Consider the following 23,465-nt stretch of genomic DNA (forward strand, 5'->3'; position numbering starts at 1 on the left):
TGTAATGATGATAAGAATTTATTAAAAATAAAAAAAAAATTGAAAAAATCCCCGATAAATTTTTATTTCTCCACAAATTTCATGACTTCCGTTACAATAGTCTCCACTTCCGCCATGGCGCCATTTCCGGTATCGCCACACATCAAAGTCTTGGCCACGCACGGCACCTCTACAAAGCCCCAACTCTTCAAAATATCAATGTGCTGCCGCGTCAATGGATGATCCCACATCCGGGTGTTCATCGCAGGGCAGAAAAGTAGTGGTTTTGCAAAATCCCACGCTCGCACGGTACAAAGAAGTAAATTGTCACAAATTCCAGAGGCGATTTTTGCGAGTGAATTTGCGTCAAGAGGTGCAATTACCATCAAATCAGCCCATTTTCCAAGGTCGATGTGAACTACGGGATCCCCGCGTTTGTTCCAGGCACTCCATTCGTCGGCATCGGATAAAATTTGAACGTTTGACGGAAGGTCAGGGACCGTTTCCATGAAATGTTTGGCTTTGTCGGTGCAAATTACTTTAATTTCGATGTCAGATGATTTTTCTTGGAGTTTTTGCACGAGAAGAGGAAGTTTTATGGTGGCAACACTACCGGTACAGGCGATTAAAATATTTTTTCCGGACTTTTCCATGATTTTTTGGATTGATACACGAAATTTGTGTTAAAAACTCTTCTATTTTTATCTATTTTTTGGATCACAAGACGAAAATTTAAAATATTATGAAGCGACTTTTGCTGTTTCTTCTTTTTGCACTAAATCTTTGAATCCTAATTTGCGAATGTCTTCTTTTGCCATCAAATTATGTTCCATGCGGCACTCTAGATACTCCTTTGATTGCACACGACACTTTGAATTGTCCTCGTCATTGTTCGTTAAGCAGTGCATGTAGGCGAGCATCTGTCTTTTGCACTCATTGAAGTGGTCCAAAGGGAAACTTCCTAAAAAATAATAAAAACAAATGGAATTGAAAGACTTTTCGAATGATTTTTCACGCGATTTACCTTTTTGTGGGGGCACGGGGGTGAATTTCTTTTGAGAAAATGTCATAGACGACATTGTGAACGAGTGATTTTGTTAAATTAAGAAGTGAATGAAGGTGATTTTGATGAAAAATCTCTTGTGTTTACCTGGAGAGAACACGACGATTAGACTCTTAAAGATTTCAGCGCCATCTGCGACACGAAAACAAGAGGCTCGTGACTGAATTGCATGCGAAATCCGAGTGACGGAGTGAGTCGGCTGAAAGTGATACTGTTATATGCTGTCAGGTAAGTATACCAGTACTGGTATACTTACCTGACAGCATATAACAGTTCAATTTCATTCGTCTCAAATTCCCCCTCATAGTCACTATGGATTTCCTCGTGCAAGTCGTCACGAGCCTCAATTATAACAGTATCACTTTCGATCGTCTCACTCCGTCACTTTAAAAACTGCGCACAAAAAATATCGTTATTTGAAAAATTGGGTTTCAGGCCAATTTCAGGTCAAAAATTTCATTAACCGACGTTTCCATTATCAGTAAGCAGCATCTAAGTAGTTTTTTTTTTATCTAAGTAGGTCTATTTTAAAGAATTTTGTTCTACTAATTTTGTTAATCCACCACTGATAAGGGCCGTTATATTTTTTTAATTTTATAAAATATAATTTAAAGACAAAAATGATAGTTTTTACAAAAAAAAAAATATTATTTTTGTAAAAAAATCTAAAATAAAACCTGATAAAACATAAGTTTTTGAACATGTTTTAAATAAACAACACAAGGAAAAAGTTTTAAAGTTCTAAAGGTATTAAAATGAATTTTAAAATTTATATAAAAATTAAAAATTATAATTTTTATAATTCAAAAACCAACTTATAAGTTATATTTTTACAAATAATTTTTTTTATATGTATGTATTTTTTTTAAAACAAATTATCACCGAAAGTCCTAAATAATTAATTAAAAAAATATTAAAAAATTTTTAAATAATAATTAAAAAAAAGAATATGATGATAATTTTAGAATTTTTCACGCATTATTGATGAGAAAATCGTGAAAACTGTTCAAATTTTAAAATTCTTGGAAATTTGTAGAAGAAATCATGAATCAATAATTAAAATTAATTAAACAAATAAATGTTTAATTGAAAAACAGTGAAAATTCTATCAAATCAAAATTTTTATCAATATTTAGAAATTCATAAATTTTCGTAAGAAAATTTATAAAATTTTTAAAAAAATTTTTTGTTTCGATCAAAAATTATTCAAAAATTTGGAAATTTATTTAGAAAATTAAAAATGATGAATTTCTTTGAATTTTTTAAAATTTTTAAAAAAGTTTTTTTTATAAAAATTAATAAATTTGAGAAAATTAAATTTAATATTATTAAATTATTATTATTATTATTAAATTATTAATTATTATTATTAAATTATTATTATTAATATTTATATTTAATTATTTATATTTTAACCAACTTATATTTTTTGTTTATTTTAAAAAAAAAATTCACCGAAAGTCCCAGACTTAATTAATAAAAAATAAAATGATGGTCATTTTAAATTTTTTATGTTAAAAACTATGAGAAAATCATGAAAATATTTAAAACCTAAAATATTTTGGAGTTTGTTGAAGAAATCATGATTAAATTAATTTAAATTAATTAAGAAATATTTTTTTAAATATTGTACTATTTAAAATTAATTAGTTTGAATTAATAATTATTTACTGTATTTTTAATAATTTCATACATAAATTTAATTTTTTGAAAAAAAATTTCAATAATTTTGTTGAAAATTATTTTGAAAATTTTGAAAAAAGATTTATATTTTTTTCATTTCAAAATTTTGTGTCAAACTCACTCAAAAACTGTTAAAAATGACAAAATAAACGAATTTTTAATATGAATGTGATTATTTTACATATTTTTCCTATTAAAAACCCGCAAAATGACAAATATCATTATCCTTGAATTTTCAGAGAAAGATAAGAAAGGTGAATCATTTTTCAAAAAAAAAAAAATTAACAAAATTAAAAGAAACCATAAAAATATTACATTAAAATTTTAAAATATTACAAAGTTCAAAAACCCAGACAATATTGATCGGTAATTAATTAAAAAAGTTCCGTTCAAGAGGTTATCGCACCTATGCCATATATCATAAAAAACAAATTTCTGCATAAATTATATGCATTTCTGTCTGATAATATTAGGATCTAACACACACGACATTGAACACACCTCTTTGTCAAAAAAAAAACAAGCCAAAATTCCTAAACCGGTTAAAGATAACATTTTTTTCCTCGCAGAAGAAGACCACAAAAAATTAGCAAATTTTTAATTCATTCGCAAAAAAGTTATCGCACGGAACGCGTGTTAAATTAAAAGTGTCGCGGAATTTTTTGGAATTTTTTATTTAAAGTGACTTTGAAAAAAATTAAGATACAGAATATGCAACAGAAAAAAATCGACGAACGTGGTAGAACCTACTTGCAAATCGCCGAAGGATTCGAACTTAAACCCGAATATGACGGAGTTACTGAAGAATATAGGAAAAAAGCTGAAGTTGAGCTCCGTGAGACTCCGGAAAATGTTAAAAAAGGCATCGAAGAGTTGCGGGAACTGATTAAAGGTAAAAAATTATGTCAAAAACATTGAATTTAAATTTTTTTTTTAATTTGAATTAAAAAGATGTTATTTTGCTATTAGATGACCTTGAACTTGTTTTACCAAAATTCAATGGTTCTCATATGATGTTTTTTTTTGCGTATTTCCGTGTGTTTAAAACCAGTTTAATCAATGTCTCGAAAAAATTATACAAATTTTTGCGTCATACTTGTTTTGTATTAGAAAACAAAAATATTTACCTGACGAGTTAGTTTCTAGATTTTTTTAATGCAATTCCTGTTTTTTTCTCGTTTCAGCTGATGCAAATCTCCATGTGCCAATCGAAGAAGAGGACTTTCTTATAAAATTTTTACGACCTACAAAATTTTATGCCAAAAGTGCCTACGAGTTAATAGCTCGATACTACAAATTCAGAATTAGACATCCAAAATACGGTGCAAATTTGGTTCCGGAAACAGCAAAACGGGCTTTCGAGCATCGTGTCATCAACATTCAACCGCGTCGTGATAAATATGGACGAAGGATTTTGATTTTATCCGGAGCGAGTGAGTCATTTTTTTTTTAAATTTTTTATATTTTTATCAAAGTTTATTGATTTTTTTCTATTTTTAGAGGATTGGACTCCTGAAAAATTCTCATTGAACGAACTTTTTCGCGGAGTGCAGTTAGCTGTAGAGGTGGCTTTAGTTGAGCCATTGACACAGATAAATGGTTGTGTAATGGTATTTGATATGACCGGCATTACTTTTAGACAATTGCAGTACTGTTCACTTCCGTTTGCAATTACATTAATTGAGTACGTTCAGGTAAGCGAAAAAAAAAATTTTTTTTTTAATTTCTAAAAATATTTAAAAATTTTGTTTTTTTTTAGCACGTTGCTCCCTTGCGCCTCAAAGCCTTTCATGTGGTCCATAATCCAGCATTCTTTAACGTGTTGTACAAAATGTTAAAGCCATTTTTCTGTCAAAAATTAAAAACAAGGGTAAGAAATTTAGACTGATTAATTTGAACATTTTTAAAAAAAATTTTAATTTTGAAAAAATTAAAATTAATATTTAAACATAATTTTTTTTTAAAGCAAAAAAAAATCAGAAAATTACTGCAAAATATTTTTAAAATTTTTTGCCTGTTTATTTTTTTTTTATTTTTTTGAAAATTGATCAACGGTAAAAAATTTGATTAAATTTAGGTATATTTTTTATAATATTTTTTTAGTTAATTTATTTAAAAAGAAGTTCAGTTGTTTTGTTCAAAATTTTTGAATAAAATAATTTTATTTTTCAATTGAAACTTTTAGTCAAAAATGAATTTTTTAGTCAAATTCTTCTCTTTAAAAATATTTTTTTCTCAAAATGTGAACGAAAACTTTTTTTTAAAATTTATTTATTATTAATTTTTAGATAGATTTTTTTATTTTTAAAATTTAAAGAAATTTTTAAAAGTTTCTGATTTATTTTATTTTTTATTTTAGATTTTAAAAGCATAAAAAATCAGAAAATTACTAATAAATATTTTTAATTTTTTTTATTATGTTTTAAATATTTTTTAATATTTTAATAACTAAATAATTTAAATTTATTCATTAGGTACCTATATTTATTTTTTTTTCAAACCCTTTTTTATTTAATTTTTTTAATTTATTTAATGACTTGAGCATCAATTTCGTCAAAAGTTTTTGAAAATGAGATTTTTTTTTTCCTAAAAAGATTTTAGGAGAAATAAAGTACAAAATTTTGAAAATAGATTGATATTTAAAAAGTTGAGAGATCCTTTATGAATTTTAGATTTTCATTTTTTTTAATTTTTGAAATTCTCTTTAAAAATTATGAAAATAGACCAAAAAGGTCATTTTTGATGAAATTTTTAATTTTGTTTTATTTTATCCCGTTTTAACTATTAAAATGAGGCATCGACCTAAACTTTTTTTTTAGATTTTCTTCCACAAAAGTCACGTTGAACGTCTTGCAAGTCACCTTGGACCAGAATCAGTTCGTCCTTGCTTGGGTGGCACGATGAATTGTGATGAGATCGATGGAAAGCTCTTTGCCGAAGTCATGATGGACAACTCAGAGGAATTCGCACATGCCGCTACTTTCGGTTACATGGATGAAGTCGCAAAAATTAATGCTGAAAATTTGAAAAAGTGAAAAAAATGAGAGTAAATTACATTAAATACAATAAAATGTTAAAAAAAAACTTATCCGACTGAATCTCAATGGCAAATGTAAACATTAATTGTTCAGAAAAATACTTACAACAATACGTGGCAGCTGAAGTCGCTTGTTATTCCCTACCCAAAACATGCCATGCACTTCAATTACGCACACAAACACTCCTATTTTATTATTTTTTGGCAGTATTTCGAGGATAGGATTAAAATTGTAGGTCTATCACTCGTACAAACGCTCTCGATCACCATCACAACAAACTTTCGAGCAAAATACTAATACAATTAGGGGACAAGACAAATCCCGATCTACCTCGACATCGACATTTTTTCGCATATCAATGGTGGAAAACATAATTTATTGTTGTTTTTTTTTTGTTGTAATGTATAACGGTTTTTTTGTCAGTTAGATACGCTCTATTTACGTACAACGGGATTAGCCGGAGTGCGAGTGAAGATGATTTTCGGGAAAAGTGGTTGAAGGACCTCTTATTCAAACCACTTATTCCTGTTTTTTTAATCCTTGTTCGTCGTCGCGCACGACATCAAGTCATTGTCCTTCCACTTCCTGGACGGAATTCGTTTCCAAAAGTGATCAAAAGAGATTTTTCTGTTTGTCCTCCATTGTGAATGATGATAATGCCGTGATAAATGGATCCTGCTTTAGAAGCGACGAGTGACGAGCGTCATCGAAGATTTTTTATTGGAAAATTATAAGAGATTTCCGGCTTATTTTTAGTGTGTTGGTGCACTGGTGAGAATCTTTGGGAGAGAAAAAAAATTAAAAAGTAGAAAAAATGAGACAAAAATTAAAGTAATGATGAAATTTGAATATTTTAATGAGATTTAAGAGTCTTTAGTGCATTTGAGAAGAAATTTTTAAGCTTCAGTAGAATTTTTAAGTAAGGTCAAGATATTTCTTCTTTAAATAAGTAAAATTATTTTAACATAAATTAATTTTGTAACATTAATTTAATTTAGGTAAAATTTTAAAAACTAAAATTTTTACTTGATTTTTTTTGTTTAAAAAAATATTTGAAAGAAAATAAAATATTTTTTTTTATAAAATTTTAATTTTTTTTCTATCAAAAAAATTTTTTTAATAAAAAATGAGAGTAAAAATTATAATTTTTATAAGTTTTTACAAAAATTAAAGACTTTTTAAAAAATTAGGAGTTTTATTTAATTTAAATTAATTTTAAATTTAATTTAATTTTAATTTTTTTTAATTTAATTTTTATTTAATTTAATTCAATTTTTAATTAATTTAATTTAAAAACTTGAAAAATTAGGAATTTTTCTTAATTTTAAAACTTTTTGAATTTTTGTACCTTAAAAATAATTAAAAATCCGTAATTTTCTTTAAAAATCTAAAAAAACTTGATCGAATATCTTCATTCGAAAAATTACATCGATTCCAAATGCATCATTTTTTCCTCCGCACCATTGTTCAATAGAAAAAAATTTGAATAGAACAACCAATGCCTGCCAGCTTCCTGTCTTTTCCTCTGCCAGTCCCGCTCGTCAATCCATTTCAGTTCGACACTTGAACAAATATTTGTCCAAAAGTCACATCAGAACAACAAAAAAAACGTCGCTTCGCAAAAAAAAAATCATCATCCTCACACGCAACAATGACACGGAATTTGGTTCTGCCTACCGAAAATCGCTCTCTTTTATTTACTTTGTCACTGTGGGTCATCAATCATGTGCCCGATCCTGATCAAATATTGCGGAACCTTTTCGTAATAGACCTAAAATAAGGAATAAATTGATTATCTAACATTGCATCGTGCGTTTTGCCGGAGAGTTGTAACAATAAAAGGACGACCAAAGAAATTGTCTGGTCGACCGGATATGACATTTTGTGTGTGTGTTTGCGATCATGATCGATTGAAAAGTGTTTTTATGTTCATTATTTCGTGTCGTTGTCGTGAAGATGTCCCATTTAGATGAAAAAAAAGTCAATAGAATCGGCATTCTTTTCCACTTTTTTTTTTGCTTTGTGATCGATTTGCTATGGGGATCTCTTTCTTCGTGCATCTCCTTATAGCGTTTTAAGTAGGTACGCTCGAGAAAAAAATAAGAAAAAAAAGGAAGCAACTCACACCTTTCGTTAATAGCAGAAATAATAATGTGCAATATGGTTAGAAGTTTTTTTTCCTCCTCTTCCTTCGACTCATCGACGAAGTGTGTGTCTTCGTGATTTATTTTCTTTCTTCTTTTTTTTTTGTCTTTATGGTTATTTGAAAAATGTAAAGAAAAAAAGGTAGACAATAAAAAAAATATATAATTCTGGTTAATATTCTCTTCTTTACTTTTCTTTTTTTTCGTTTCATACGTAGATCGTCCAGACAGCTTGTCGCCAAAAAATGTGTTCTCGTCTTAGAAACAAACCAGTTTCTTGTCTTTTTTGATTTTGTATTTAATTCTAATTTTTATCTATGTTTCTTTCTAGAAAAAAAAGTAAAAAATAATAAAAATTGTAAAATTATTTTTTTTCGGGGAGATAAATTTATTAAAATTTATTTTTTTAATTGATTTAAAAATTTTAAACTTAAAAATAAATTTTAAAAAGTTCAAGTTAATTTGAATATTTTATAATTGGTAATAAAAATAAAAAACAAAATTAATAAAAAAATATAAAAATCATATGTAGATATTAAATATTTTTTTATTTTGTTTATATAATTTGACTTGAATTTTAAATTAATTTTTTAAGAAATTTATAAAATTTATAAAAATAATAATTTTTAAAAAATATTTTTTAAAATTATTTTTAATATTTTTTTATTACTTTTTTTTTTATTACCAATTAATAAATTTTCTGGATTATTATTTTTTTTAAATCAATTAAAAAATATAATTTTTAATAAATTAAAAGAATACTGAATGATAAAATTCTTTATATCATAGAAATTTTCAGAAAAAAAATAAAATTAAAATAGAAGAAAAATAAAGTTTAGTTTAGTAAAAAATGAATTAAATGTGTGAATTTGAATAAATTTTAATAAATTTAATTTAAATTTTAAATAAATAAAAAAATATTTAACAACAAAAATCTTTTAAATAATTTTTGAAAATAAAAAAAAATAAAACTTAGAAAAATCATTGAAAAAAATTGTCTTTAAAAACAAATTATTTATAATCAATTTTTGAAAAATTAAAAAAATAAAAAAAAAATTTTAATCAAAACTAAAAAAAAAAGTAAAATTTTCACCTCCATCGAATTTCTAACTTTTTTATTTGAGTGACATTGTGACACGAAAAAACAAGCGGAAATTTTTCGTGATTACATTAATGAGCGTTTCTCACACCACGCAACATTGTTACACCTTCTCGCTCCTCTTTCACAAAAGTAGAGCAAGGAAAACCTTTTTATCATCATGATTATGTTCATTTTCCCTTCATTATATCATTTATTTTTCTCGTTTTTTTTACGTGTGCACGGACAACAAAAGCAATATATTTATTTAATAAAGTATGTCCTCATTTTGCATTATGATACTAGGACATGTTTTTATATTATTATCTTTTTTTGTTGTTGTTGTTGTTACTTGATATTCTGCTCAAGCGCACCTTTGTATGCGCACACACTGCTATTTAATAACATCCATTACAACAACTCTCAAAATTACATGAAACTTTTTTTTTTGCTCGCTGTTTGAGCCTCTGTACCTTCGATCGACGAGTATGATGATTTTGAAGCAGCTTATTATGTTTCTGGTTATATTTTATCTAGAGAGCATTTTCTCTCCTTCCTTCGCACACGACCCGAATGCATCTTGCTGTCCTTGTTCTATTCCATTTTGTTACTTTTTCCATGTACGGCGTCGTAGAAACGTGCTCGCTACGTAATCCTGGCAGGAGAACGCCCCTCCTCGATTGTCATTGGCGGAACATAAGGGTGCCAGCCCTTGAATTTTCAAGTGTTGTTATGCTCAAGAGTGGAGATGATGTTGTTTTTTTGTCCGTGCATGTGCATGTGTGTGAGATATGTGGAGGAGACGAGAAAATGTAAGTCAATGCGCAATCGACACACAATTTATACAACAGTTTATTTATTGAAGTTCTTTCGAGCACACACCACTCATAGACACCATCATCATCACCATTTCATCCTGATATACTTTCGCCAGTGTGTCGTAGCGACCTGATGCCTCCTCTTTAATATCCTCAAAAAACTAGGCACTTACTTCAAGACGGACAAAACCATCATAGATCACTTGAAGTTGGCACAAAGACCGGATAACAAGCTTCTCAAGCATCTTGAAAAAAAAATTTTTTTTGAGTCCTAAGTGAAAAGTGAAAATTAAAAAAAAAATAATTAATTGAAAATAAATAAATATTTAAAAAAAAAATAAAAAATAATTTTTTTTTGGAAATTTTCCAAAATAAAAAATTAAAAAAATAATTTTTAAAAAATAAAACGATAAAAAAAAGTGACAAAAAAAATTAAAAACTAAAAAAATACTTAAAATCATTCAAAGTGGCTGACGATAAAAAATCCCCGACGTTAAAAAGTGCTTCGCCCATTAGCATGGCACCGTCGTCAACAGCACCAGTCCTCTCCTGGACCCCCATCCTCTTTCCGCCATGGAATCCTGCGTTGTTACCTGCGGCACTTTATCCTGCAGCGTTTCGATCATTACCGGGGTAAGTTATTTCTATTTTCTTTCTCAAGTGAAGAAGAAATTCCACTTCCGATTCCCATTCTCGTCCATTGTCCTACAAAGAAAAAAAAAGTCATTCAAAAAAAATTCACTTTACAATTTTTTACGTTTCTTTTGATGTTTTTTTTGAAAAATTTTACACACATTCGTTCGGGACTTCATTGTGTGACAAAAAATTCATTGACTGAGCACTTGTTTTTTTTTCAACTCTCACATATCTCGTAAAAAAAAATTTCATTCATCGATCAAACACAAAGTCAAGTCGGAAATGAAAAAAATAATTAACAAAAGTGTTTTTGTCCTTTTTTCATTGTGAAAAGTGGCCTTTTTTTCAAAAATTGTACATTTTTTGTCGTCTGATGTAAAGTGACACAAAAGGTGAATAACTTGATTTATTGCCTGCTTCAGAATTTTTCTTTGAACATCAAAAGGCACAAAATTAAAAGGATGTGAAGGAAACGTGCTTTGAGTCTTGAGAGAACTTTTATGATGCACTTACGGACATGCATGCCGTTAAAAGGCTATAAAAAGCAATAAAATCGCATGGGAGCATTTTATACGTGACACCACAAAAGATCTACTTTTAAAAAAAAATTTAAAAAAAATTAAAATAAATAAAAATATTCTCATTAATTGCCTTTGTGACGGCTACCGATGACAAATTTCAGGTGAAAATTTCTTTTGAAATTTTTCCGAAGCGCGGTCTTTTAGTGATTTTTTATTTTTAAAAGACGTGCGATCGAATAATGAATCATTTTCGACGTTCTTCTTCGTTCTGATATTTATTTTTAAAAAAATTAATCGTCGATCAACTAATTTAGATTAGTAATTAATTAATATTCTGGTCGTACTTCCTCAAAGACAGTAGCAGCTCTTTATGTTAAGTCACTTTTAATGTTAAAATAAAATAATTTTTGCATAATTTTTCGATAAATTTACGAGAATTTACTGTAATTGCGACAGGTTCTATCAGCTGTTCGCTCCAAATCGCGATTTTGTAACCAACTTTGAATAAAAATGAGATAATACTCGTCAAAATATCAATTTTTAGTCGCGTCGAAGGTGTTTTGATAAACGGAATCTCATTTTTTACTTCCAAAAAATGCGGATATTTCTCATAATTTTGGGATTTTTAACGATAAACGTTAATTCTCAATTTTTACCTCGTCTCCTATCACGCGCATTTGGCTTGGAAAGCGATTATTCGATTCCCGAGTTGCTAAATAACTTGATTGCTGGTGCTGGATTCACCCGAGATCGATTGCTGCAACAACCAGAACTCATCCCAATCGAAGAAGATGTCACTTTTTACTGTCTCAACCGGGAAACGCGCAAAATTTACCAAACAAAGTTGAACGATACGGAAATTACGAACAAAATTGACGTCACAAAGCCCGTCGTCTTCATAATCCACGGTTGGCTGGATAATTTTTACCGTAATTGGGTGCAAGAAATGATGGCCGAGTACATCGATTATCAGGATGTCAATGTTTGTGCCGTGGATTGGAGTCGTTTGGCCATTTACGAGTACACGATATCAGCGCGCGAGAATGTTCCCGAAGTCGGATGGTATTTGGCGACTTTCATCCTGTACTTGGAAGATTTGGGTGTGAATTTGGGCAATGTTAGCTTGGTTGGACACAGTTTGGGAGCGCAAATTGCTGGAATCGCGGGAGATTATCTCGCGGGGCAGTTGGATGCGATTTACGCACTTGATCCTGCGGGTCCGTCGTTCACTCAGCCAACGGTGGTGCATGAAAAATTACGACTTGATCCGTCGGATGCGAAATATGTGCAAACAATTTACACGACAAAGCTTCTTTTGGGCTCCAGTATCGATGTGGGACACCAAAATTTTCATCCAAATGGGGGTTTGAACCCGCAACCCGCATGTTTGACGCCAATTGGACGAAGTGACGAACTCACACCTGGGCTGTTGGCATGTAGTCATAATATTGCACATACCTACTTTAGATTCGCACTTAATCCGAAAAACGTTTTCAAGGCACGCGAATGCAACAGTGTCGTCAACTTTCAACTCGGGTTGTGTCTTCGAGGTCGTGCCGATAAAATGGGCATCTACGCAAAACGAAAAAAGGGCAAATTTTACCTTTCAACGACTGCCTTCGAACCGTATGTGTCACCAAATATTTAATTCTGAATAAAATTTCATTGACTTGAAACCTGGGAATTCCCCAAAAAATTCATTGTTTCAAAAAAAAAAAAAAAAGATTAAAAATTTTAATCCTGATTCTTTTGTCGAGATTTGCCGTAAAAAACCTTAAGAACTTGAAATATTTTTGTTTTTGTCGCGCGTCATGTAAATCGGTGGCTAGCTAACCGGTTAACGAGCCTTATGTGTAAAAAATTTATGTTCAAAACTGGTTAAATACATCGGTCAGCTGTTCGATGACATAACATTTGCAACATTAAAGTCCAGTTGACTCGCAGTACTTTTGCGAAACGCACGAAAAATGCGAATTTATATAATTTTTTTGACTTTTTTGACGGTCCGGGTCGAGCCGCAGCTCATGCCGCACTTGCTATGGCGCGTTTTTGACTTTGACAGCGACTATTCCATCCCGAAGTACATCAGTAAATTCTTCGAAGGTGCCGGATACACCTTGGATCGATTTTTTTCGCAACGTGAAAATGTCCCGATTGAGCAAGATGTCACTTTTTATTGTCTTAACCGGGAGTCCCGCAAGATTCGGCAACTAAAATTAAATGACACGAAAATCATGAGGAAAATTAACGGTACAAAACCTGTGGTTTTCATCATTCACGGGTATTTTGACAATTATTTGCATCGGAATTGGATGAAAAATATGATGAACGAGTACATTTTGTATCAAGATGTTAATGTTTGTTCCGTTGATTGGAATCGCTTGGCAATTTACGAGTACCTGACAATAGCGAAAGAGATTGTACCCGAAGTTGGTCGATTTTTAACGACTTTCATACAGCAATTGACAGATTTTGGTGTGAATTTAGGCAATATCACGTTAGTTGGTCACAGTTTGGGCGCCCAAATCGCTGGAATCACGGGAAATCAACTAAAAGGGAAGCTTGAAGCCATTTACGCTCTTGATCCAGCAGGTCCGGCATTCACCCAACCACTAGTTGTGGACAAAAAACTTCGTTTAGACGCGTCGGATGCGAATTACGTGCAAGCTATTTACACGACAAGCAGTTTTTTGGGTACCAAAATCGATGTTGGTCATCAGAATTTTTATCCGAATGGCGGAGTTTTCCCCCAGCCCTCTTGTCTGACGGCGGATGAGCAAGAAAATGAGGAATTAACGCCGGGACCGCTGACATGCAGTCACGATATAGCTCATTCGTACTTTAAATCGGCTCTGAATCCGAAAAATGTCTTTAAAGCGCGCCAATGTGAGAATTTGGTGGACTTCCAGCTGGGCTTGTGCTCGAAAGGGGCCGTCGATTTGATGGGCATCTACAGTAAAAGGAAGCCAGGCAGGTTTTATCTCACTACGACGGCTGTCGAACCATATGTCTGAAAAAAAAACATTTTTTTTTTAATAAAAATCTCATTGATGCAAATAAGGTGATTAGCAAATGTTACAGGTAGTGCTCCCATTAAAACCGAAAATTGGTCCAATTTCTCTCTCTCTGGGAATTTCCCGAACTTGGTTCTGTTGTAAAACAGAGGATTAGTGCTTAATCCTAATTACTCTCTTGGCATTTTTCTCTGTTACCTGCCACCTTTTGCCGCAGTTAATTCAATTCATCAAGCCAATCGATGGCACCCAATTAGCCAGTTCACCTCAATTTTTGACTCGTAATCATGGAGTCGCTTACAGAACACACAAACCGTCGATAAATCTGTCGGTAATTTATCATTATTACCGGTGAACGTGTTCTTCCTTCTCTTTTTTTCGACACGAACGGAGCACCAGAAAATTTTAAAAGCATTTTCCCATTAGAGCACATATCGCTTGGCAGAGATAATGGATGTCGATAAGCGGAGTTATCGGATATTCCGAGCGGAAATATCTATTGCGTGCTTTCAATTTCGAGCAACAACAACAATAAATAAAACGAAAGGGTGGCAAACGACCTTTCTCATGCTCTATTTCAGGCAATTAGCGAACTTGCCACATTCGAAAAAAATAAAAGGGTCACTAATTGATGTAAAATTTCGGTCTCGTGTTAGGATTATTCGAGATTTTTTAATGTTTTTTTTTAAAATGATGAAAAATTTGCATTTTTATTAAATTTTATTGTGTTTTGCCACTTATGCACGAGAGATGTTCTTGCATCAAGAGTCTTTGCACTGACCATAACTAATTTTGGGAACATATGTTTCTACTTTATAAACAATGGGTTGTTTTCTTACAATAAAGTAGAAAAATGTTTTTGGTGTAGATTAGACAAGAGACAGAGAGATTTAGAAGAGATGCTGTAAAAGAAAACGTTTTTTCCCATGGACCATCGTTCGGCTTGGAAGTAGGTGCAAATTCCGAGAATTAATTTCGATTTTTTTTTCTTCTTCTTGTTGTTGGTTTAACTTGCTTTTTCGTGTTTTATGAGGAATTTTTTGTACACTTTACTTTAAAAGAAAAAATAAATAAATTTAAAGGTTTTTGTTAAATAATAAATTAATAAATAAAATTAAAAAAATGAATTTAAAAAAAATAAATAATAAATTAATTTTTTTATTTTCAATTTAATTTTTATTATTTTATTTTTTTGACTTTTTATAGTTAATTAAATAATTTAATTTAAAAAAGAAATTTATATTTTTTTTTATTTTTAAAAGTAATATTTTAATTTTTTTTTATATTTATTTGAAATAAAAAAAATAAAACACGTACAAATTAAAATTTAATGAAAATTAAAGTAAAACTTCATTTTTCTAAAATAATTTTTTAATATAAATTGGTTTTAAAATTAAAAAAATTAAATATAAATAAAAAAATAATTAAAATTAAAATTAAAAATTTATTAAAAAACTGACTTTAAATTTAAAAAAATTGTTTTTCAAATTTAAAAAATAATTTGAACAATAAAAAAATAAAATTCTTTTGCTGATTTAAAAAAAATAATAACAAAATAAATAATAAAAATTAAAGTGTTCACTTTTCAAAATAAAAGTTAAATAAAATTTGATTTTTTTGATTTTATTTGATCAAAAATTATTTAAAAAAAAATAATGTAACTTTAAATTTTTATAATTTAAAAAAATATTTTAAAAAATCTAAAATTTTCTTCAACATAAAAATAAATAAATAAAATCATTAAAAATTTAAATTTAAAAAAAATATCTAAAAATTTCCTCTCAAACCCCCTTTTTGAGCTGAAGTATCCTCTCAACCCACAAACTTTTGTCCTTCAAGAAAAAAAAATGTTAAAAAAAAATCTAAAGAGGCTTGCAAGTTTTTCAAGTCCTGCAACACCTGGTCATCCATCCACTCAACACACAACATCCACCTTCCACGTCCATCCATTTGTTATTCAAATTTTGATTTTATAAACAATAATAATATTGAAATGCAAATCCGTAGAACAATATGAGCTCATTACAAATGCAAAGTTCATCTCTTCCAAAGAAACATTTTTTTTTTCTCATCTTTCGTCAAAACAAAAAATCATAAAAATTCTTGAACAAGTACATGGAAAAGCACCACCACCATCGACCAACTCAAAGTGCAAAGAGGCAAGAGTACTTGAGAAAAATGACAATAAAAAACAATCATTTTTGGATTTATTGCTTGTATGCTGTAATCAAAAACAGATGTTGGCACCGAAAAAATTCGGAAATTCCGTAAGGTCTTCGTCTACCTGTGTGTCGTACCTGCATGTGCAGCAAATGCAATATCCATGCATTTCACCAAAAAAAGCAAAAAAAAAATCTTAGAATATAGGAAAAGAATAGAAAAATGTTAATTAGGTCCTTTTTCTTACGGGATTGTACGACGTATGTTTTCTGTATTGTACATCAATTGCATGTTTAGAGGAGAAAAACATTTCATCAGACTCAGTTAAATTTTATCCTCGAAAGTGAAAAGACGTCGTCGTACCTAAAAAAAAATTAAATGTAATTTAAAGTTTTTTTTTTTTGCTAAAAGAAAAAAATTGTCAAAGGATTACAACGAAAAAAAAATGTGAGTGTTTAAGATAAAATAAAAAAAAAATTAAATGAGAAAAGAGAGAAAATGTGTGTTTCGGACATGTGTGTGAAAAACTTTTTCCATTATTTTATCCATTTTCAAATAAATTCCCAACAAACTAAGTGACTAACGTAAAAAATAAAATTCTCTCATTGCAGATTCCTGGACAGCATGAAAATCCCGTCGTCCCAATCGCAACGTTCATTCAACATATGTGATATATTAGAGTTAAATAATGATAAGAACAGCAGTAAAGACAGTAAACGCGACACAAGTAGTGCGGAAAATAACAGTAGCAAGGCAAATGTTACCCTTACACCGACAAAATCCTTATCGGATGACAACAACACGTCGGACGACAACACATCATCCGTCAATGTGGACGACGAGCTGCCCACAAATAATAATGATAGCCGTATTTCTCGCAACAACGATGCAAAATGTGACACTAACGCCGAAAATGATGATGCAAAAAGCGACAAGTCATTTGAGCATCGGTCAGTTGTGCCGCCGACGCTGCCCGAACAAAAGCACAAAGATGGCACCGATACGGAGGACGAAGTTGCTGCGGTCAATGGAAATTCTACGACGACGATGCCACCGCACCCCTATCTCGGTAGATATCACGCTGCTGCCGCACACCAAGCTGCACTCTTTGCTGACTCACTGCATTCGCATTATCCGATGTTTGCGGCGACACGACCTCCATGGATGTACGATCACGAATCTAGAAATGGTAAGAAAAAAAAATTTTTTTTTTTTTTGTTATTTTAGATGAAAAACAATCAATCTTCCGAACAAAATGGACTTAATCACATGACACAATTAATTTTGGATTTTTACCGCAAATTGAATTAAACGGAGCTCATGAATATTTTATTCGGGCATTTATCGTGTAGACAAAAGGGATTAGGAAAATCGTTGTTTGTACAATTGTTGAATGTTTTTCGGCAAACGAGGGGGAGGGAATCAGATTTTTATCACTTGATTGTATTACTAAATGATTTTGTGCGAAATTAAGTCGCCTATTAGCTGATTTAAATTTTATTCGAAAAACAAACAAACTGCAAGTGTCTTTTTTAAACGATTTAAATTTTAAAAATTTAAAAAATGGCGAAAAAGCTTTAAAATAAAACCGGAAGTGCCTTAAAGGACATCTGCAATGACATGAATGAACAAAAAAAAAGTTACACAATGTTTGGTAGAAATACCCCTTACGAGTGCTAAATGATGTAATTCAATGGAAATTGAATAAACCGTAACAAAATGCGCTATTAAAAAATATTTTTCCCTCTCATTTTCACAAAATGGTAATATTTCACACTTTCATGAAATCATTTACCGAGTAATTTGTTACAGGCATTTTAGTCAAAGAAACGATTTGTTGTCACAGCGCATCAACAATCTCCCTTTTTTTGTGTGAGTCCCTAAAGAGTGTTTTACAACAAAAAGTCACAAATCCCTCGTATTTCGCTGCGTACAATAATAATAATAAATGAAAGTAATATCAAAGCTTGAACATCCATATAAATAATTTCACGACCCTTTTGTACCTTTGTGGCAATGCGAAAAGGTAAAAAGGATAAATGAATCACATAACACACACAGAGAGACGTTTATGAGAGATATTTTTTTGGTATGTTTTATTGGTTTCATCACGAGAATGAGAGAAAATATGGGACAAAAATGGGGTGGAGCAAAAGGCGTGATTTTCTTTACTTTTTTCAATAAGTTTTATGACAACTTTTTGTGATATATTTAATGAAGGATGATGATTAATACCTTTTTTTGCGATAAAAATTGATAAATGAGCGATTTTTGAGGTCTTTTGTTTGGGAAAATTGCGAATTTCGATACATCGCATTCTTTTGTTCTGACAAAATCATGCCTTGTTCATTAAAATATGAAGAAAATGATAAAAAAAATAAATAATTTTATGAAAATTATGTGAAAAATATTTTTTCTAAAGTTTTTTAAATTAAAAAAATTAAGTAAATTTAATAAACATAAATATTAATATAAAATATTAATAAAATTATAATTTAATCAATTTATTTTTTAAAAAATATTTAATTTATTAATTAATTTTAAAAAAATACTTTAAATTTCAATTAATTACTAAATTTAAAAAAAAAATGATTTTTGTAATTAATTAAAAAAAAAATAATTAATTATTTAATTTTTAAAAAAATATTAATTCACAAAAAAAAAGTTTAAATTTATTAAAATTAAATAAATTTTTTTTTTAATGATTTTAAAAAATATAAAATTTTTTGTCGATTCGCGTTCCAAAAGCAAAATAAATAAATGGCATTAAATATTTTTTTTACCTAAAATATTATTTTTAAAAAATTATTGTTAGATATTTTTGCAAAAAATAAAAAAAATATTTTTTTCCAAGACCGACTCAAAATATTTACGAATCAAGCAGAAAATTGTAGAAAAAGTTTTTTTCGTTCATTCAAATTGAACGAGATACAAAAAAAAAATCTATAAGCAAACCGGAACTTTGTCTCATTCATTGTTATTTGGAATGTGCCTCTTTTCTATTTTGTGAAAGAAAAATAAATTTCATGTCTGTAACAAGACACAGATAAAAGAGCACCTCATTAAAGACCAAATAAATTATTATTAAAAACAATCCTCCGAGACTTGACTGGACAACTTTGACTTTTATATTAGTTCAAAAAAGGCAAAAAAAAAATAATAGGGTGGTCCGGAAGAAAATAATTGTTTCCCGCTGTGCATCCAGGTGTCTATTCAACGTTACTAACCTTTCTCTTTTTTTCTTTTGTGTCTTTTGCAGGAATCCCGTTGCACCAACAAGCCAGTCCAGACAGCACGTCGCCCGTCACATCCGACTACAACTCACAAAACGCCCGTTCTCCCAGTCTCGTTGATTCCTCGGACAAGCACGATAGCGCGAGCATCACTTCCGACGATAACGGACATCATGTCGACATCGAAGACTCAGATGCCGACATCGAGGACACCGAAGACCTCTCGATGACCGAAACGGATCGCAATTCCGGTGGTCCCGGCAAAAAACGTAAGCGTCGTGTACTTTTCTCCAAAGCCCAAACGTACGAACTCGAAAGACGTTTTCGGCAACAGCGTTACTTGTCGGCACCGGAACGCGAACATCTCGCCTCGCTAATTCGTTTGACGCCGACGCAGGTGAAAATTTGGTTCCAAAATCATCGGTACAAGACAAAACGCGCCGCACACGAAAAGGGCGTCGTCGATCACGGCGGAAATCACGGCAGCAATGGATTGACTTCGCCACGTAGAGTGGCCGTTCCTGTACTCATTCGCGATGGAAAGCAGTGTCTTGCGGGCAGCAAACATCCATCCGATATCCTCAGCTCGATGCCACCGAATCAGTTTAGTTTGAACACGAATTTCCAGCATGCGCTCATGATGAATCATGCGAGGTGGTGGCCGTGAAATCAAAAGAAAAGTTTTAGGTAGTTTTAGTTTTTTCTTTCTGCATCAAATCTAAGTGTTTATAAAATGTAAATAAAAATTTTTCTTGAATTCTTAAAAAAAAAAGTTTATGTAAATGTAAAGCCAATCTAGATATAAATGTTTCATATATATTTAAAAATTAGAGAAAATTCGGAAGAAACTATATTTATTAGACTAGTTCGATTGCTGTAAATTTCATTGTCGTCATAATATTAATAATTGTATTTTAAGAAAAGGAATTAATTAGATAAAATATATATTATATTGAATAAAGTGAATTCTATTAGACTAGAATGTATTTAAAAAAAAACATCTTTTTATTTAAAAAATATAAAATCCTTAAAAATTGTCCTAAAAGTGTCAAAATACAAAGAAAAGGTAAGTCATGATGATTTCCGATCATTTCTAAAAAATATTTCATTTTTTAAGCTTATTAACGCCTCAATTAATTGACAGGAAGCGACAGGAAATGAAAGTCTCAAATAATCGCTTGATAATGACTTTGATACAATTTTATTGTGTTGTTAAATGTTTGAAGGTGTTGTCATGTGACATAATCGAAAATTATTTTTATTAAAGAAAATATTTGATGGGAATATTGAGTTTAAGCGCTTTTTGTTAAAAAATAAATTTTATAATATTTTTTTTAATAGAAATAATTTTCAGAACAACTTTTATTCATCTTTAGGCTTAAAATTGATGCAAAATTTTTTTTTTAATTAAAAAAACTATTTCTTAACCTTTATTATTTTTTTTATTTCAACAAAAATCTATAAAATATTTTTAAACATAAATAACATAAAATTTTTCAATCTAATAAAGCAAAAAAAATGTTATTTCATCACAAATTACCGTTTTTCGATTTCGACCTTTTTCATAATTTTTCAAGAAATTTGTAAAAAAAAATCAATTTTCGAGTATTTTATTTATTTTTTTTTTCATCGATTTTCCTCTCTAAAAATATTTTTTTAATTTGCTGAATTTTAAAATTATTTCCTCAAAATCAATTTAAAAACAGTCAAAAATCCTTTAAATTTAGTAATTAACTTTTTTTATTTTTTGGAAAAAAAAAATCGAAATAAATAAATAGGAACGATCTAAAATAATCTAATTTTTACTCATTATTATTATTTTTTCTGTCATTTTTTTTTTTTTAATAATTTCTCTAATTTTTTTTAAGAAAAATATTTTTGTTTTTTTTCATTAATCAATATTTTAGTTGTTTTAAGGTTTAATTTGTTATTTAAAATTGATTTCAGAGCTAAAAAATTCAACTAAAAAATTGAAAAAAAAATTCATAAAAAAAATTTTGAAAACATAAGTTCAATGATTTTGGAAAAAAAAATTAGAGAGAAAATTTTTGTAAAAATATAATTTTCAATACAAAATTTTTAAAAGAAAATTATAAAATAAATTTTTGAACAAAAAAATTCCTTAAAAAATTATGAAAATTGACCCAAAAACGGTAATTTTTGATGAAATTTTTAACTTTTTTTTTTGCGCCAGTCATTTTTGAATTCTTAAATTTGAAAGTTCGGAAAAATAATTTGGAGCGGCCTTATTTTTTTTTTTATAATATATTTTGAACAAATTTTTAATTTTTTGATGAAAAAACTTGTGATCAAATGAATTAACAGACAGACACTCAACGAGAAATCTCGGTAAGTATTTTTTCAAAGAAATGTCCTTCAAGATGTACATATTCTTCTCTCATCGATTTTTTGTATAAAAGTTAATCCCGGAAGCTATAACAACAATAAAGGACCTTATAAACAAGTTTTCTCGTAAAATAAATAGTTTTATTCAACTCGACAAGAAAAAAATAATTTTATTAAAGTCAAGAGAAAAACAAAATTCAATGCATTAAAGAAAACTGCAAACCAAACAAAATTTTAAATAATTTTCTTTCTGTGTCATGAAACCCTTTTTGTCTACATTTGAAAAAAAAAGAGAAAAACTTTACGAAACGCCATGCCAGAATAAACATCCATAAATTTAATCTGAAGCACATCGTATTCAAAAATTTAGAGCACTTCCCGTCATAGATCAAAACTGTTTTTGTGTTTTTCTCTCCAGTTATGCAAACAAAGGCAGAGCAATTGTTTCAAGAAGAGAGCCAAAAAATTCATATTTTTCGTCTTCCGGCATGACAAGACAACACGAAAAATTAGTCCAAATCCTGAATTAAAAATGCATGAAATGTTCCAGTTGAATGCGTCTTTTCATCCTCGGTCTGAAAATATTTCGGCAAGCAAGAGGATAAAAGCAATAAAAAGAAATTCAGACCATTAACTCACTCGAATCGAGTCCATTATATCGTTATTAAATTACGTTTGGATGCTAATTGTGAGCAAACAATAAATATACGATTTCCCATGATCTGAAAGACACGCGTGCTCATTTGAATATTTTTTTCATCGAGGTTCAAAAGTCATCGTTTCCGCTCGTTCGGATTGATGCACGAGGAGTGTGAAAGTGCATGAAAAAAGGGAATGAAAATCATATTTTAATGAGGGTGGATACAAGTAGCAACCGCATAATGTACATTTGCGTGTGTACAAACTTTAAATTATTTTATCTTGTGAAATCAACACTTTTAAAATCAATTACGCGTGTCTCGTTAATGCACTTTGCAACAATATTCTGTTTTTTTTGTAATATCATGTCTTCCCATTTTCGGGGAGGTGATGAGAAATCTGACAAACGGGAAAAAACAGACGTCGCTATGAATATTAAGTAGCATACAAGTGTTCAGTTCATGATATTATTTGTTTTGGCATCAGGGTAACCAGAAAAATGTGCGGCGCGTTAACTTGTTGTGCTAATGAAAATATATCGCACACACATAAAATATAAAAGCGAAACAAAAACGAGGGAAACGAAAATCATTTATTTGGTGTTGATTTGCTCTTTCTCACTTTGGCTTGAATGTACCAAGGATGACTCGTCGTAACTTTTGGTCCACCACACACAATGTACGTACATATATTTTCTCTCATCCGAAAAAACAACAAGGAAACTTACTTAAAAAGTTATTATTTATCTCGTATTTATTAGGGCGATAAAATATTATTCAACTTCCGATTGCAATGTTCCGACCAGTTTCGTTTTTTGACGCGTTTCGAAGAAAAAAATAGGATTTCTTTGGTTTTAAGGGTGGTTTTAGAAATAAATAAATCACGTGGTTTAAAAGTTAAATAATTCTAAAAAATTTTTAAATTTTTTTATAAAATTATCGTTATTAGGCCTAAAAACTAATAATTTATTAACAAAATTCTAATTACATTATTTTAAAGCACGTGGTTAAAAATTTAAAAAAATATTAAGTGGCTGAGAAAAATGGATTAAAAATAAATAAACCATAAAAATAATAAAAACCACGTGGTTTATAAAATTTTCTAATTAAATTT

General features: G+C 29.6%; 4 protein-coding genes across 4 annotated transcripts; 3 read left to right on the top strand and 1 right to left on the bottom strand.

Moving 5' to 3' along the window:
• Window positions 1-2: 2 nt before the first annotated feature.
• On the bottom strand, window positions 3-767 carry LOC134827276 (phosphopantothenoylcysteine decarboxylase). Its single transcript, XM_063839858.1, has one exon. It carries the CDS (start codon window positions 630-632, stop codon window positions 63-65), a length of 570 nt encoding a protein of 189 aa, XP_063695928.1. The 5' UTR covers window positions 633-767; the 3' UTR covers window positions 3-62.
• A 2,617-nt stretch (window positions 768-3,384) lies between these two features.
• Window positions 3,385-5,760, top strand: LOC134837411 (clavesin-2-like). Its single transcript, XM_063852785.1, has 5 exons — window positions 3,385-3,617; window positions 3,910-4,158; window positions 4,226-4,419; window positions 4,485-4,595; window positions 5,545-5,760. Exons 1-5 carry the CDS (start codon window positions 3,437-3,439, stop codon window positions 5,758-5,760), a joined length of 951 nt encoding a protein of 316 aa, XP_063708855.1. The 5' UTR covers window positions 3,385-3,436.
• A 4,560-nt stretch (window positions 5,761-10,320) lies between these two features.
• Window positions 10,321-20,150, top strand: LOC134837412 (homeobox protein vnd). The gene is made up of 3 exons (XM_063852787.1): window positions 10,321-10,436; window positions 16,746-17,323; window positions 19,394-20,150. The coding sequence occupies exons 1-3, from the start codon at window positions 10,321-10,323 to the stop codon at window positions 20,032-20,034; spliced, it is 1,335 nt and encodes a 444-aa protein (XP_063708857.1). The 3' UTR covers window positions 20,035-20,150.
• LOC134828039 (pancreatic lipase-related protein 2-like) lies at window positions 11,556-12,608 on the top strand. Its single transcript, XM_063840984.1, has one exon. The coding sequence runs from the start codon at window positions 11,556-11,558 to the stop codon at window positions 12,606-12,608; it is 1,053 nt and encodes a 350-aa protein (XP_063697054.1).
• Window positions 20,151-23,465: the final 3,315 nt, after the last annotated feature.

This window comes from Culicoides brevitarsis, chromosome 1 (genome assembly GCF_036172545.1).
Source record: "Culicoides brevitarsis isolate CSIRO-B50_1 chromosome 1, AGI_CSIRO_Cbre_v1, whole genome shotgun sequence".
NCBI lineage: Eukaryota > Metazoa > Arthropoda > Insecta > Diptera > Ceratopogonidae > Culicoides > Culicoides brevitarsis.

Coding starts and splice junctions, on each gene's coding strand:
- LOC134827276 (XM_063839858.1), bottom strand. CDS start 632: ATGGAAAAGTCCGGAAAAAATATTTTAATCGCCTGTACCGGTAGTGTT.
- LOC134837411 (XM_063852785.1), top strand. CDS start 3,437: ATGCAACAGAAAAAAATCGACGAACGTGGTAGAACCTACTTGCAAATC. Junction 3,618..3,909: donor GTTGCGGGAACTGATTAAAG/GTAAAAAATTAT, acceptor TTCTCGTTTCAG/CTGATGCAAATCTCCATGTG. Junction 4,159..4,225: donor TTTGATTTTATCCGGAGCGA/GTGAGTCATTTT, acceptor TTCTATTTTTAG/AGGATTGGACTCCTGAAAAA.
- LOC134837412 (XM_063852787.1), top strand. CDS start 10,321: ATGGCACCGTCGTCAACAGCACCAGTCCTCTCCTGGACCCCCATCCTC. Junction 10,437..16,745: donor GCGTTTCGATCATTACCGGG/GTAAGTTATTTC, acceptor CTCTCATTGCAG/ATTCCTGGACAGCATGAAAA. Junction 17,324..19,393: donor CGATCACGAATCTAGAAATG/GTAAGAAAAAAA, acceptor TGTCTTTTGCAG/GAATCCCGTTGCACCAACAA.
- LOC134828039 (XM_063840984.1), top strand. CDS start 11,556: ATGCGGATATTTCTCATAATTTTGGGATTTTTAACGATAAACGTTAAT.